At 39.3% G+C, this 13,250-nt stretch overlaps 1 protein-coding gene and 1 long non-coding RNA gene across 8 annotated transcripts in view; one reads left to right on the top strand and one right to left on the bottom strand.

The window, feature by feature from the left end:
• LOC121738454 overlaps positions 1 to 13,250 on the top strand; it is a 285,981-nt gene that overhangs the window by 103,544 nt on the left and 169,187 nt on the right. The window lies entirely within an intron of this gene.
• LOC121738444 (F-actin-monooxygenase Mical) overlaps positions 1 to 13,250 on the bottom strand; it is a 47,663-nt gene that overhangs the window by 12,806 nt on the left and 21,607 nt on the right. For 6 of the 7 annotated variants that reach the window (XR_006037286.1, XR_006037287.1, XM_042130484.1 and 3 more), the window contains exons 4-18: positions 12,610 to 12,777; positions 11,698 to 11,782; positions 10,388 to 10,575; positions 9,485 to 9,655; positions 8,673 to 8,870; positions 7,928 to 8,132; positions 7,111 to 7,287; positions 6,007 to 6,174; positions 4,027 to 4,163; positions 3,750 to 3,819; positions 2,410 to 3,671; positions 1,496 to 1,756; positions 1,160 to 1,291; positions 975 to 1,058; positions 292 to 446 (exon numbers count right to left, since the gene is read on the bottom strand). Coding sequence is in view for 5 of the 7 variants with exons in the window: in XM_042130484.1 (XP_041986418.1) it covers positions 292 to 446; positions 975 to 1,058; positions 1,160 to 1,291; positions 1,496 to 1,756; positions 2,410 to 3,671; positions 3,750 to 3,819; positions 4,027 to 4,163; positions 6,007 to 6,174; positions 7,111 to 7,287; positions 7,928 to 8,132; positions 8,673 to 8,870; positions 9,485 to 9,655; positions 10,388 to 10,575; positions 11,698 to 11,782; positions 12,610 to 12,777 (3,461 nt within the window). In the remaining 2 variants the exon portion in view is untranslated. The remainder of the gene's footprint in view (positions 1 to 291; positions 447 to 974; positions 1,059 to 1,159; positions 1,292 to 1,495; positions 1,757 to 2,409; positions 3,672 to 3,749; positions 3,820 to 4,026; positions 4,164 to 6,006; positions 6,175 to 7,110; positions 7,288 to 7,927; positions 8,133 to 8,672; positions 8,871 to 9,484; positions 9,656 to 10,387; positions 10,576 to 11,697; positions 11,783 to 12,609; positions 12,778 to 13,250) is intronic. The other variant, XM_042130489.1, reaches the window with a different exon arrangement.

Here is a 13,250-nt window from a genome sequence, read left to right as displayed (position 1 = left end):
TTCATGCATATGACATTTTTCAAATGTTTTCGTAACAATAATTTCATACTCCTATTTCACAGTTAATATTTATAATTTTTATTAATAAGTTAGCATTTAGCATCTTTTCATTTTTATTCATTTACAATTATAGGAAACATTTGTTTTTGTAGATGGAATATAATTTATTACATTTTGTTTTCTTGTAAAAAAAACCCGTAGCAAGGAACCTGAAAACTATCACCCATATCATCTTAGAACGCACAAACTATAATTGTGATCTGTCGGATGGGTATGACATAGATGGCTCACCCCGGCCTGAGCACGGTCTTGCACACGGCGCAGCGGAAACACGCGCGGTGGAGGTGCAGCCCGTCGGCGATGACGCCCTCCGCGGCGAACACGCGCGTGCCGCACGCAGCGCACTGCATGCCCGTCGACGCCGGCCCGCGCCATTGTTTCTTGTACTGATAAATTGAAGTTGATGTGGGATTGACATTTATAGGACCGAAACACATAACCGCTTTGCGGCGCCGCGCCGCTGAAATCGGCAGTTTGCGTTGCGGCGTCGCGAAAAACAGCGTTTTGGCAGGGTAACCAGTTCCCCGTGATTTTTTATTGTAAATGGACGTGTCTCTGGATCGGATCATCAAAAGAACCTTATTGCTTATCTGTTATTAAGAAAACATTACTCGGTTTTAAAATGTGAAGATGTGCTAAAGACAAAGAGGAAATCTACTTCGAAAAATAAGGTAAGTCAAATATTGCAGCAAAAAGACTAAATAAAAAATTACATTAGCCTTTAGCTGACACAGCAAACTACGAAAAGAGACTTAGATTTACTGTATCACTCGTCATATGATGAATCGTTATTTTGCATCTCGCTCTGTTGCTTTTGTACTTTCGTGGTTAGTGGCGACAGTGTGGCAACAAGGTTTTATTTGATGTTGCATTCTTATCCGTATGAAAACCTCTGAACTACTACGTAAACTTACCTCTTCCTTCGGTTGATCTTTCTGCTGAGCTTTAGTCGAATCAGTCTCTTCTTTCTTCACAAACTTAGTTGCCAAATCCGCCACCTGTCGAGACATTTTCAAAATTAATAACATTAGTACAGAAGAAAGCTAAACGAAACTGCTTATTTTATATGACGAAGAAAAGAATTGCTCACTGAACAAACCTTTTTAGTGCCATGGACCGGACGTCCAGAATCTTTAAGTTTCTGATCCAGTTTATGAAGAGTCTCATCAATTTCGCCCCACTTCTCTTCGTTCGTATCGCCCTCTTTCAGTCTTCTTTGTCGACCTAAAAACTATAAAAACAATATTATATTTAACTACGTGTAAAACTTTCATTTTTTTTTTATAAATATAATTTGTATGAAATATTATATAATTTTGTATTTTTAATGAGTCAATAACATTTATTGACGTAAAAGTCAATAACATTTATTGACGTAAGTAGTGCGTATGTAGTTTTATTTATATTATAGTCATCTTAAGAAACACAAACTTACTTGTTCCCTGTCCCATTTTGGCACTTTTTCGGCGGTTTTTGGTTCCGGTCTACCTAGCCTATTCTCCATTATCTTTCGTTCTATCTCCTTCACATTCCAGTCGTCTCGCTCTATTTTGCCGACGGATCTCATGAGGTCTTTCGGTTTGGAGGCTTTGGGGACCGCTGATGTAGATGGGGTGGAGAGCTCGGCAGCTAATTTGGCGACGCGAGCCCCGCCCCCTATTGCTCTGCTGCCGCCGCCCACAATACGCCCTTCCTCCTAAACATAAAATATTCATTAAGTATGCATTTCAAATTGTTGTAGTCATTGCTACTAATCCGTACTGATATGTGACAGTAATATTGCGAATAGAGGTTTCATTGAGGGTGCAAAACTTAGTTTTGTTACTGCCAAACAAAAAGTATGATTGACAGTTTTTTATAATAATATTATGTTTGAATAATACCACATGACAGTATAGATGCTAGAGCAATGATACCAATTGAGTTACTGCACAGGTGATCTGCCTATTCAAACAATTTAGGTAAGCCACTTTTGCACTGGAAAACGGTGAGGAATTATTTCAAACGGGTTAATAATACTTTTGTGCTAAACACACACATTTTAGAAGCATTTTTTTGTTTCGTCTCATATAATTTTATGACGAGACAAAGAAAAAAAAACACTAAAATAGAATATATTAAGTTGTGAGTTACTCAAAACATGCGCTTTTCGTCTTACAACTACAGACACACTTGTGAGTATCCGAAGAAGTTAGTGCATAGAAAAACGTAGAAATCACGATTATTGTTAATTAATATATTTCATGAGATTTTTGTGCTTCGAATCCGGGTCGCCTCCTAAGCTACGAAAGTCCCATATCGGGTGGGTTAATCTCGCCATGCAACACACAACGTCAACACATATCTCACATAGTGTTGCAATTTCTTCTCAAGTTTCTTAACGCGCTCGTCAAACTGCGGCGCACTAGCCCGATACTGCTGCAGCCCGTAATCGTTCTCCAGATCTGCCGACGGAGCGAAGTCTAGCCTCGGCTCCGATGCCAACATCTGCAAACTCTTCTCGAACCGCTGCTTCATAATTTCTCTCGCAGCTTTCCTCTTCCCCGTACTCTTAGGCCGCCGGGCCTCGACCCTCTTCTTCTCCATCATGTCAGAAACCTTCTGGACTCGCAAGCCCACTTCCCCCGAGCCCCGCCTCTGCATCGATGGCTCCGGACTGAGGCGGGATTTATTGACGCCGTGTATGAGGTCCGAGACGCGTTTGCGCCGCATTGCCATCTCGGGGGTTCCGATCGTATCGGGTCGTTTAAAGCGATCGGGGCTCGGCGTGTCTCGACGTTTGCCTTCGATAATTTCGGTCATCCTCTGTCTGCGTAGCATCATTTCGGGGGTACTGGTAGGTCCGTACCGATTTGTTTCTGGACTAGGAGTGTGCCTTTGCTTTTTCTCTTCGAACAGTTGTGCTATGCGTCTGGTGTTCGCCACTTCCGAGGAACCGATCGAATTCGATCTCCCGTATGAATTGACCTCCGGGCTCTCTGAAAATCTTTTCTTGCTCCTATCGACTACGTCCGACAGTCTTCGTGCCTGCGGTACTGCCGACTCGGTCGAAGAGGCGCGGACGAACTCCTTTTTCTTTGGGCTACCCGACTTTAAATAGTCCTTTTTCTTGGGGACGGACGAAGTCAAAGTTACGTCCGTGTCGGGCGATTCATCAGCGAATATGTCCGAGAAATCTATCGATTTGATGGTGGAAGGATCTAAACCTTTCAGCTTACGAGGTGGTCGCACGGGCTTCTTTTCGAGGGACTCTGTGAAGAACTGCGCCACTTTCGCATGATCTTTGTTGCGTACTTTTGGCTTGGACTTGGTGGTCCCTTGCAGCAGTTGGGCTAGGGAGTCTCTGATGAGTTGCGGGTCGGGGGAGTCGTCGGGGTCCAACAAGGCAATAATTTGGTCCTGCAATTCTTTTTGTTTGTTGGAGCGCTGATCGTCATCTACTATAGCGTCGTGGCCCTCAATGAGGCGAGCGATTTGTGTGATCTCGTTAAGATCAAGTCTGCCAATCTTATTCCTTATATACTCGGCGGAGTCGCTACTTACTTGTGGTGTTCGGACGGAGCGTCGCTTTCGTCTGTAGCTCGAGTGCGATTTTTCTGAATCGACGGCATCTGTTGAGTGAGATAAGAAATTTTAAAACCACTAGAAAGTTAAAAAATAATAATGGTAGATAATATTATAATACACACTTGAATAAGCCGCAGAAGAATGATCAAAGACCTTGCGAGCATTTTTCTCCAATTGCTGACTCTGTTTAATCTGGAAAGAAATTATTAAAATGTCAAATGCAGAAGGATTATGGCTTTGATATTGCCAGATAGTAGATGTAAGCTACATATTATGTATAAGGCGAACGACATCACTTTTTCTTATTCACAACATTTTCTTCCCATTTCTTTAAAAATCCGAAAATTATTTCAATATGGTGTTTTAATTCGGGCGTTATTATGATCAAACAGTGCTTACCTGATCAAACATATCAGTATCGTGTTGTATGTGCGGTACTTCCCCCTTGAACGCGTGGTAAACTCGCAGCAGGTATGAGCGCAGCTTCGCGTCCGGGATCTCAGGAGTCGGACCAGTAGGTGAAAACGGTTGTATACCTGACAATTGAAATATAGTAAATAAAATGTTTAATAACCTTCTTTACTAATAAAAACATTCAGACAGCGCATGAGCTTTACAATGTTAATGTAATGTCTTCCTATAAAATCAGAAAAAACGCTTGACAAACAAGGACAAATGATTATATGTGTGGATATGTCCATTGCGTGAAAATGTTTATTATGTAAACTCTTGGCAGAATAGACAGAATGATAGAGTATGCCGACTTAGAACTGATGTTGAAATTTTTAAATTTGACGTATTATGACGAAATTCGTCGCTAGGGTTGTTAAATTGTTACTTACGAATTTAAAAGTATGACATATTCGATGGACGTGTTCCTCTTTGGTCGTATTGTTGTTTGTGTTTTATCACATGCGATTAAAATTGTCAGAATCCAATTTTGAAATCTTTATTTTAAATATTTAAAAATAAATTATATCAGCCAGCGCGAGGCACATTCCGTTCATAATCCTAGTGAAACCCGACGAATTTGACAGATATTGAAACCTGTCCGTTTTTTTGCAGTCGAACTACTGGTAGTTATGTCTATTGTGCTCTTGGTCTACGTTTCTAAAAATTTGCTGTGAATCAGTGTTAGGTCAACACTAAAACAAACCAAGACTTCTTCTATTAGTAGACTGTTTTTGACAACTAAGTATTAATTTCACATGCAAGTCAATGATATTCTACTTAGGGCGGATTCGACCAAACTGAAGTAAAATTTTACTCGAGTATAACTGTCTCCTAATCTAAGAGTAAGCTGGTTTTGCGTTTTTCCAACTTCTAATCCAAGAATGAGGTAATTACACGGGAGTAAATATTTACACGGGCTATTTTGGTGGAGTAAATATTAAACTGAGAATAGTTGCACAACAGGGTTCAACTGTCACGGTCGGTGTCATTGTGAACTATAATTGACATTTTATTTCATACTCTTCGAGTAACTTGGTAAAATGCAAACGATAATACCCTAGATTAAATTAAAGGAGTAAAATTATTCTCATGATAGTTATACTCGTGTAACTTCAAGTTTGGTCGAATCGGGCCTTATACAGATATGTTACGTCCATACTATTTTCCGGCTTAAATCTCTTCCGAACCATTTTCAAATTCAAAATTGCAAATATTGACAAATTTGACAGATAAGTGAAACAAAAGATACGAAAAACCATTTACATAAAAGAGACACTTCTATTTTTAAATGTCGAATCGTATCGCTGTCTCTTTCTTCGCCTGAGCTATGACGAAAATTCTATTTTTTCCAGATTGTTCGAAAAAATAATTGAAAATGTAAATAATCGAGGTATTTATTGCAATCAAGACATGTGGTAAGAGATTCCAATTTCCATGTGTTTTGTTTACTTTTGAGTCATAATTCGTCATTTTCAATTTATTTAGGTAAGATAAGACGCAGCTCTTTCGTGACTGCGCTCGATGCAGACTAAACAGCTGACGGCACAATTGGGCCGTATTTGAATCTTCACAACGCGCGCGGTAGTAACATATCTGCTTTGAGTTTTTCATCATTGCATGCAAGTAAATTGATTCTACTATCTGGTACTTGTGGAAACTAGACAAAATATTCGTTTAAGATTTCAAGAAACAAGTCAATGGCATACAATAGGCTCCATAATTAGTACTCACCAACTCATCCTGAAGTTATGCTTTGTTCAAACCTACGCGACCAAGCGACTGCGAAGCGGGAGCGTCAAGTTATGAAATGTGTGTTTTGAAGTGTACATAACTAGACTTCTTTTTTAAAACCATTTGACAACTTGACGCTCCCGCTTCGTAGTCGCTTGGTCGCGTAAGTTTGAACAAAGCATTAGTTGTACTCACCGAACTCATCCTGCAGTATATCGTAGACGGACCTATCCGGTACGGAGATGAGGTCCGGGCGGTACCGCTTGACCAACTCCGATAGTGCGGCCTGTCCGGTCGCCGCGCGGACACCGGGCTCGGTGTACCCCACCCACGCGACTAGCGCCTCCTCTGATATCTCCGGCTCTGCAAAGTTATACAAGGTGTAACAAAACTAAGTGATAATACTTTAGGGTGTGTATGTGTTCCTGATATTGAGTTCGCTGTGAAAGTAGCAGTTTTTGTGATTTGTATTGGCAAGCGCCCGCGCGTCATGAATTTTTCCATACAACGAAGAAAAATATGTTACTCTTTCAGCGCTGCTATTTTCACAGCAAACTCTACATAGGGGACTTATACACATCCTAAAGTGTTATCACTTAGTTTTGTTAGACTGGTCATAGACGGACCGCACGTTGCAGTCGGGAGCGACTGCTCCAGAGTGGTCGCGTTGTTTTCACCGACCGCTAAAGAACTGCTCGAGCGGTCCGTGTATTGCGGATATGAATTTAGTATGAAAACTGCAGGTCGCCGTGCGGCGACCACGTCTTGCAGTCGGGAGCGACTGCTCTAGAGCGATCGCGTTGTTTGCACCGACCGCTCAAGAACTGCTCGGGCGGTCCGTGTATTGCGGATATAAAATAAGTATGAATACTGCAGATCGCCAAGCGGCAACCGTATTTAGTTTCGACTGGCTACGTGTGCACCATATTCAAGCAAGCTACGTGAGTCAATTCGTGCGTAGCGTGTCCGTGGGTTGCAGTGGAAAAAGTCGCATAAATTTTCTTACAATGCGAAGCTTGATGCACGTGCGTAGCCTCTCCGTGCACGGCGGTGGAATGGAGCCCTAACGTAAATGTTAATAGTGCAGGCTGGGTTTGACGTAATGTTACCAAACTACATAGGTCCCCCATCTGCTTAGGAATCCACTTCTCTGATAGCACATTCGTTAGGCTTGAGAATAGGTTTTTATCTACTATTGTAATTGCAAAAAAACATTTGCCGGGTCAGCTAGTTTATAATATAAAATGTTGATTTATTCTGAATAATTAAAAAAAATTGAAGTAATTTAGACATAATTACCTCTGCGTCGCTTCCTAGCGCTGAGCGTCGCATCAAGAGGCAGGGGGTCGTCGGAGTCGTAGAAGCCGGTCACACGATGTGCGGTGACGGCCGCGCGGTTGAGGTTTGGGTACCGGGTACCAGGATCCAGTGTGTACGACCCGAAGTCTCGGTTAAGATTTTCGGGGGTTGTTTGTGCTGGTAATATATTCATTATAAATTAGTACTCACTACAAAAAACCTATAGATGTGAATCATAGGCTAAAGAGCTAAACTTATATTCGTAGGCCTGTATTCATAAACTGTTTTCACTACGATTGCTAGTTCTACCATGGATTGAGCGTCATTTTAACAATAAATATCTTATGGCGAGCTTTTGCCCGCGGCTTCGCTCGCGTTAAGAAGTATTATTATATACAAACTTTCATCCCCTATTTTAACCCCTTGGAGGTGGAATTGATTTAAATCCTTTCTTAGCGGATGCCTACGTTATAACATCTACCTACATGCCAAATTTCAGCCCGATCCGTCCAGTGGTTTTGGCTGTGCGTTGATAGATCACCATGTCAGTCAGTCACCTTTGAGTTTTATATATATAATATAGACATATCAGTATCTTATGATTTCCCATCATGGCCTAACATGTAGGCCATAGAAGCATTAAATAAATTTAATTTCTGAATCAAAATATTGATTGTAAAATATAACAACCTAGTCACAAAGAGGTTACTCTGTGTACCTATCAATCCTAACCCAGACCTTTGTCAGAAGGTAGTTACCATTCAATTACAACCACTCCATTATTATTTATTGGTCCAAATACCGTTCGGATACGTACCAAGCAGCCTGTATATGGATTCTCTCTCAGCGATGACCTCCAGCGGGTGCGTAGGCGGGTTCTGTCCCCACGAGCGCACCGCCCAAGCGGAGTCCAGGGCGGATAGGAACCCGCGAGCACAGCCGGAACCGGTGGGCCAGAATGGCTCTAGCAAACTGTCACCGACTAGCTGACACAGCACCCGCCGCCCGTGACGCTCGTATACCTGCAGCATACATGTGATTAGATCTTAAGCTATTGCTGTCGCAAAGCAATACATATTGTATTGAAAATCGAAATATATGTAATATGAAACATGTTGCCACTTTTTTCAATCACACTAGTATCGCATGTCATTTTGAGTATGAGTTTTGTTGCAGATTTTTGCGATGCGATGCGAATTCGCAGTTAGTGTTGTGTTGCAACTCGCAGTTTTGCAGCGGGGCTAAAATGGTCGCTTTGAAGAATCATATTATGAATCATGTTATGATTCATTCTTTTAAAAATCGCAAAATGCAAGTCTGCTTGCAATTCATATTCAGTAATTCGTACTAATTTGACATTTGTCAGTTTGACAGTTTTGACAATTCATTTGCTATATTGATTGAGAGGAATTACTAAATGTGACCATTTTAGCCCCGCAGTTCGCATCATCGATGTGACAACGCCTTAACATTTCAATTTTAATTTAATATTTCAATGGTCTTATGTTGCATCTTGCTTTACAGTTGTCAGATGATGTTGCCAACGGTTTTCTTTGACTTACCATGCTAGCGTTCTCAGCAGCATACATGGAGGTGAAGTCGAACAACGCTACATCAGGCTCTCCGTAGTGGTTCAACGCAAAGTCCTTCAACGGCAGACGGCCGTCGGTGGAAAATCTCGCTGCTTCTTGCGCATACCGCATGAGTGCTGCCCGGTCTACGTTCTCCACGCTAAGTAGCTTCGATACCTCGTTGTAATCCTGTAATAAGTGTTGGCTATAGCTTAAGCCTTTAATTTTCCGCAGGATTAAGGATCCACGGAATAAGGATCTTCGGTAAATAAGTATTATTGTACGGAAAATGAAAAGTTATAACATTTTTAAGTTTTCATTATATAATTTTGAGTTACATTATATAATGTTGAGTTTGATTATATAATTTTGAGTTGTATCAGCTGGATTATTCGGGTATAAATTCATTCATTTTACACGAACAATGTCGTATTCGAACAAAATTAGAGTTGTGAATCAGCCCCTTCAATCGTGCAAATGATTCAAGCAGAGTCTGATACATATATCTGATATTTATTTCCGAAAAGGTGCCAAAGTAATTATTTCTGGAAAGTCTACGATGCCTACCACCGGTTTGGGAAATAGCCTGGCGAGAAGAAACGACGTAAGAAACTCGCTAATCGTTCATAAAATCATTAACACTAAAGTATGCTTTGGCATTATTACATTAATACTGGGTTTGTATTGAAAATGTGCTTTAAGAAACTTTAACAAATTCTTTGTTATCCAACACTGTTACTTAGCATATTTAACTTAAAAAAATTATCCACAATAATAATATAGTCATCAAAAGAAATGCTTACATTCAGTAGTACTCCTTTCACCAGTAGACTGTGTTTTTTAGCTGTCATCACAAAGTAATGTGTATCGTCTTTATAATAAACGATATTCTCTAGATCAATACCAGTTTTTTCGTGGAGATCTTTGAAGAACTTTTGGTTAAAAATAAAAGCAACACCACTGATTTCCGGCACCTAAAAATAAAACAAAAACATATATCTTTAACGGCGGTTCCCAATATTTGATCTATCTCTGGTTTGGCCCTACTAGAGATAGGAATAACTCACATTAGACATATATATTTTATGTCAATTGTGAGCTATTCCTATCTCTAGTAGGACAAAACCAGAGATAGATCAAATATTGGGAATGGCCATAAGACTTTTTTGCAACAGGCTTTAGCTTTATTTATTTTAATTAAGTCAGTACTATTTATTCATAAGTTCATTATTGTAAAGTGATTTTGTTTTTTTTTTTTTTTTACGGGGGTGACTTACGGCCGTTCCCAATATTTGATATATCTCTGGTTTTGCCCTACTAGAGATAGGAATAGCTCACATTAGACATTAGAGAATGTCAATTGTGAGGTATTCCTATCTCTAGTAGGGCAAAACCAGAGATAGATCAAATATTGGGAACAGCCGTAAGTGATCAAACCCCCTTAAAAATAAAGATAAAAAAAAGACTTTTTTGCTTTTCATGATTGCATTTCACAAGTCTTAGTAGACAAAATCAGAGAATCGTCTATACTTATCGATCATGTGCCAACATAAAGGGGCCCTTATACTACTTACTGCTATAGCCTAGTCATCAAATACTGCACTAATATTTAGCCATCTCGTTACTTATATTAGAATATTGTGAAATATTGTGATAAATAAAGAGCGAAATAGACATTGTGTGTGAAATTTCTACTCGATACTTACCGATGCTTCCTGTTCACTATGTCTATTGATGAAGTTAGCGGTAATAGCCATGGCCAGTTTCCCTCGGAACTCCTTTCGTTTGAAGCCCTGTAGGGTATTCCTCTTGCCGTCAGCACCAATTAGCACATCAAACTCGTATTGTGATACGGGGTGGTCGGTTGGAATTACCCGCGCGCGCCAACCTAATGCTGTAAAATAATAAATAGTTTAAAAAACTAAAAAAACATGCTTTTGGCACCCACTAAGCCATTCCGCCATGTTGGATTTAAGTCACGTAAATTTTTTTCGTATTCCTGACAGCAGACCCTTTCATTTAATACCCCATGGGGGTGCATTTGAAATAGCCTGTCCGCCATTTCGGGGAGGCCGCCATATTGGATTTGTAGTGACGTTTCTTAGCAAGTCATGTATTGTAATCAGAACGCAGAGCGTGAAAAATTTCATCCTAATCGAATACTGGGAAGTGGGTCAAATTAAGATTCCTAGATCTTCTTACATACATGGTTACAAGTGAAGCTAATAAAAGCGTATTATAGTTTGTGCGTTCTAAGATGATATGGGTGACAGTTTTTATGTTCCTTGCTACGGGTTTTTTACAAGAAAACAAAAAAAAAAACAAAATGTAATAAATTATATTCCATCTACAAAAACAAATGTTTCCTATAATTTTAAATGAATAAAAATGAAAAGATGCTAAATGCTAACTCATTAATAAAAATTATAAATATTAACTGTGAAGTAGGAGTATAAAATTATTGTTACGAAAACATTTGAAAAATTTCATATGCATGAAACGGAACTTATGTCAATAGAGATTGACTCTGTTGAATCGAAATCAAATCGATAAAAAAGGGCGGCCATCTTAAATCACCGGCACCACTGAAATGTCAGTACGAAATCGATAATTTCGATTGCAATTCCTTTACGAAGTGATTCGATATTTTTAAACTATCGATTAATTATTGTTAGGTAACTTCCCTACTATTGTCAATTATAATGTGTCACGCATATCATCATAAAACGCACAAACTATAATAAATTGTTGTTATAGAAAGGTTTACAGACTGATTCAGTAAACTATTTGCTTTATCAATAACGTGTTGGCCTGTTGGGATCTGGACAAAACAGTATTTAACACGATTATTAATCATGCGATAAAAAACATTAGAGTGCGTCTCAATTTTCCCGTTGTTCTTTGAATCAATAAATAGCATATTAGAATATATGACTTTATAAGCGGTAGGGTAATAAAACCGATTTGTCGTCTTAATAATAACTCGATGTAATCTAAGCGCATTGCTTTAACTTACTTTCAGAATTTTTTGTGACAGTTGGCTCCAATAATTCTTCAAAACTAACATTTTCATGAATTTCAACGCCCAATAACAGCGCAACCTAAAACAAGTACAAGAGTGTTAAATAACAATTAATTAATAGACAAAAGCAACAATACTATGCAAAATTTCGTTAATTTGATCTAAAGTCCTAGATGGAGAAAATCATACATTTATACATATATACATTATCGATGTCATTTGCGTACAAAAATAGTATTAAACGCGCTCTTTTTGCGTACCTACAAGACAAATCACGTTGAGTCATTGTACGAAATTTTTGCAGCTCCGCGACCATACTGTAATCAAAACCGTAAGTGTCTAAACACACTAAGCCGAAAATACGCGGCCGAAAATCGGCATGATTACATCAACAGTGCGCTACGCATACAATTATAACCGCGACGTAATTTCGGCATGGTGTGTCATCGGTAATTTAAAATACATTGCAGACGTAATCATGCCATACTTCGGCTGCGTATTTTCGATGACACACCATGCCGAAATTACGTCGCGTTATAGCGTACAGCCGAACATCGGTCGAGCGTAATTTTGGCAGCGATTCGGCGGCAATGTTTTATTTTTCAGCGTCAATTCGGCGGCGCTCGAGACACTGAATACTCGGGCAAAGTTACGCAACTGAATTTACGCCGCGTAATTTCGGTTCTTATCGCGTCTCATATCAACCGAATGCGTCGGAACGTAAATTCGGCCACGGAAGTTCCGTCGCGTATTTTTCGCCTAGTGTGTAAAGTCTAACTTTAGACACTAAGATGAATCACGAACCATATAATAATTATTAACCAAAAATATATTTTTCGTTTCTTACGGTTCGCCTAATTAATCTTGTGTATTTAGTAGTTCATTTTGTGCAGTAAGTAAGCATACCTTCATAAGTATACACTGGAGCTGCCTAATGCTGATGTGATCTATGGATCCCGCGCAGAATTTGCCGAAGAACTTCTTAGCACCGAGCGCTCGCAGGTCGTGGATCACAAACGGCCACAGATGGAGCACGTTGTTACGCGACATACGGTCCCGCTTCTCTACTACAACCTGGAATTATAGTAATAAATTATATAAGGCTTATATTAATAAGCCGCTCTTTCCCCTTATTTCCAAGAATCCGCGGTCGAGGGATAAAGGTACGTTTAAGCATAAAGGAGAACAAAATATAAGAAAACATTGACACCAACTTCCGAATTCTTCCACAAAAATATATTTTTTTAAATTACAAGGTTTTTTTAAGATCTTGAGACGACTTTAACATTGATCATAATCTTTACTAATGGAAACATGTGAAATAATTAGTTAAGATGTCATTGACTCGTCCGGCTAAATACAACACCAAAATAATTGTATGATTAACACGCGCGAAGTTTGTATCATAAAAACTGATTAATGAGGACTTCCTCGAAATCTTCATAAAACTGTTTCGAAATAACATTGTTGAGAACGGGAAATCTTATCTTTTTTTAAGAATTAGGGTAAAGGAATCTGAGTATACTGTAGTAGTGTAAAAAGTAGTA

This window comes from Aricia agestis, chromosome Z (genome assembly GCF_905147365.1).
Source record: "Aricia agestis chromosome Z, ilAriAges1.1, whole genome shotgun sequence".
Taxonomy (NCBI): Eukaryota; Metazoa; Arthropoda; class Insecta; order Lepidoptera; family Lycaenidae; genus Aricia; species Aricia agestis.
Note: the sequence above shows the minus strand (reverse complement) of the source record. Positions and strands in the feature narration are given on the sequence as shown.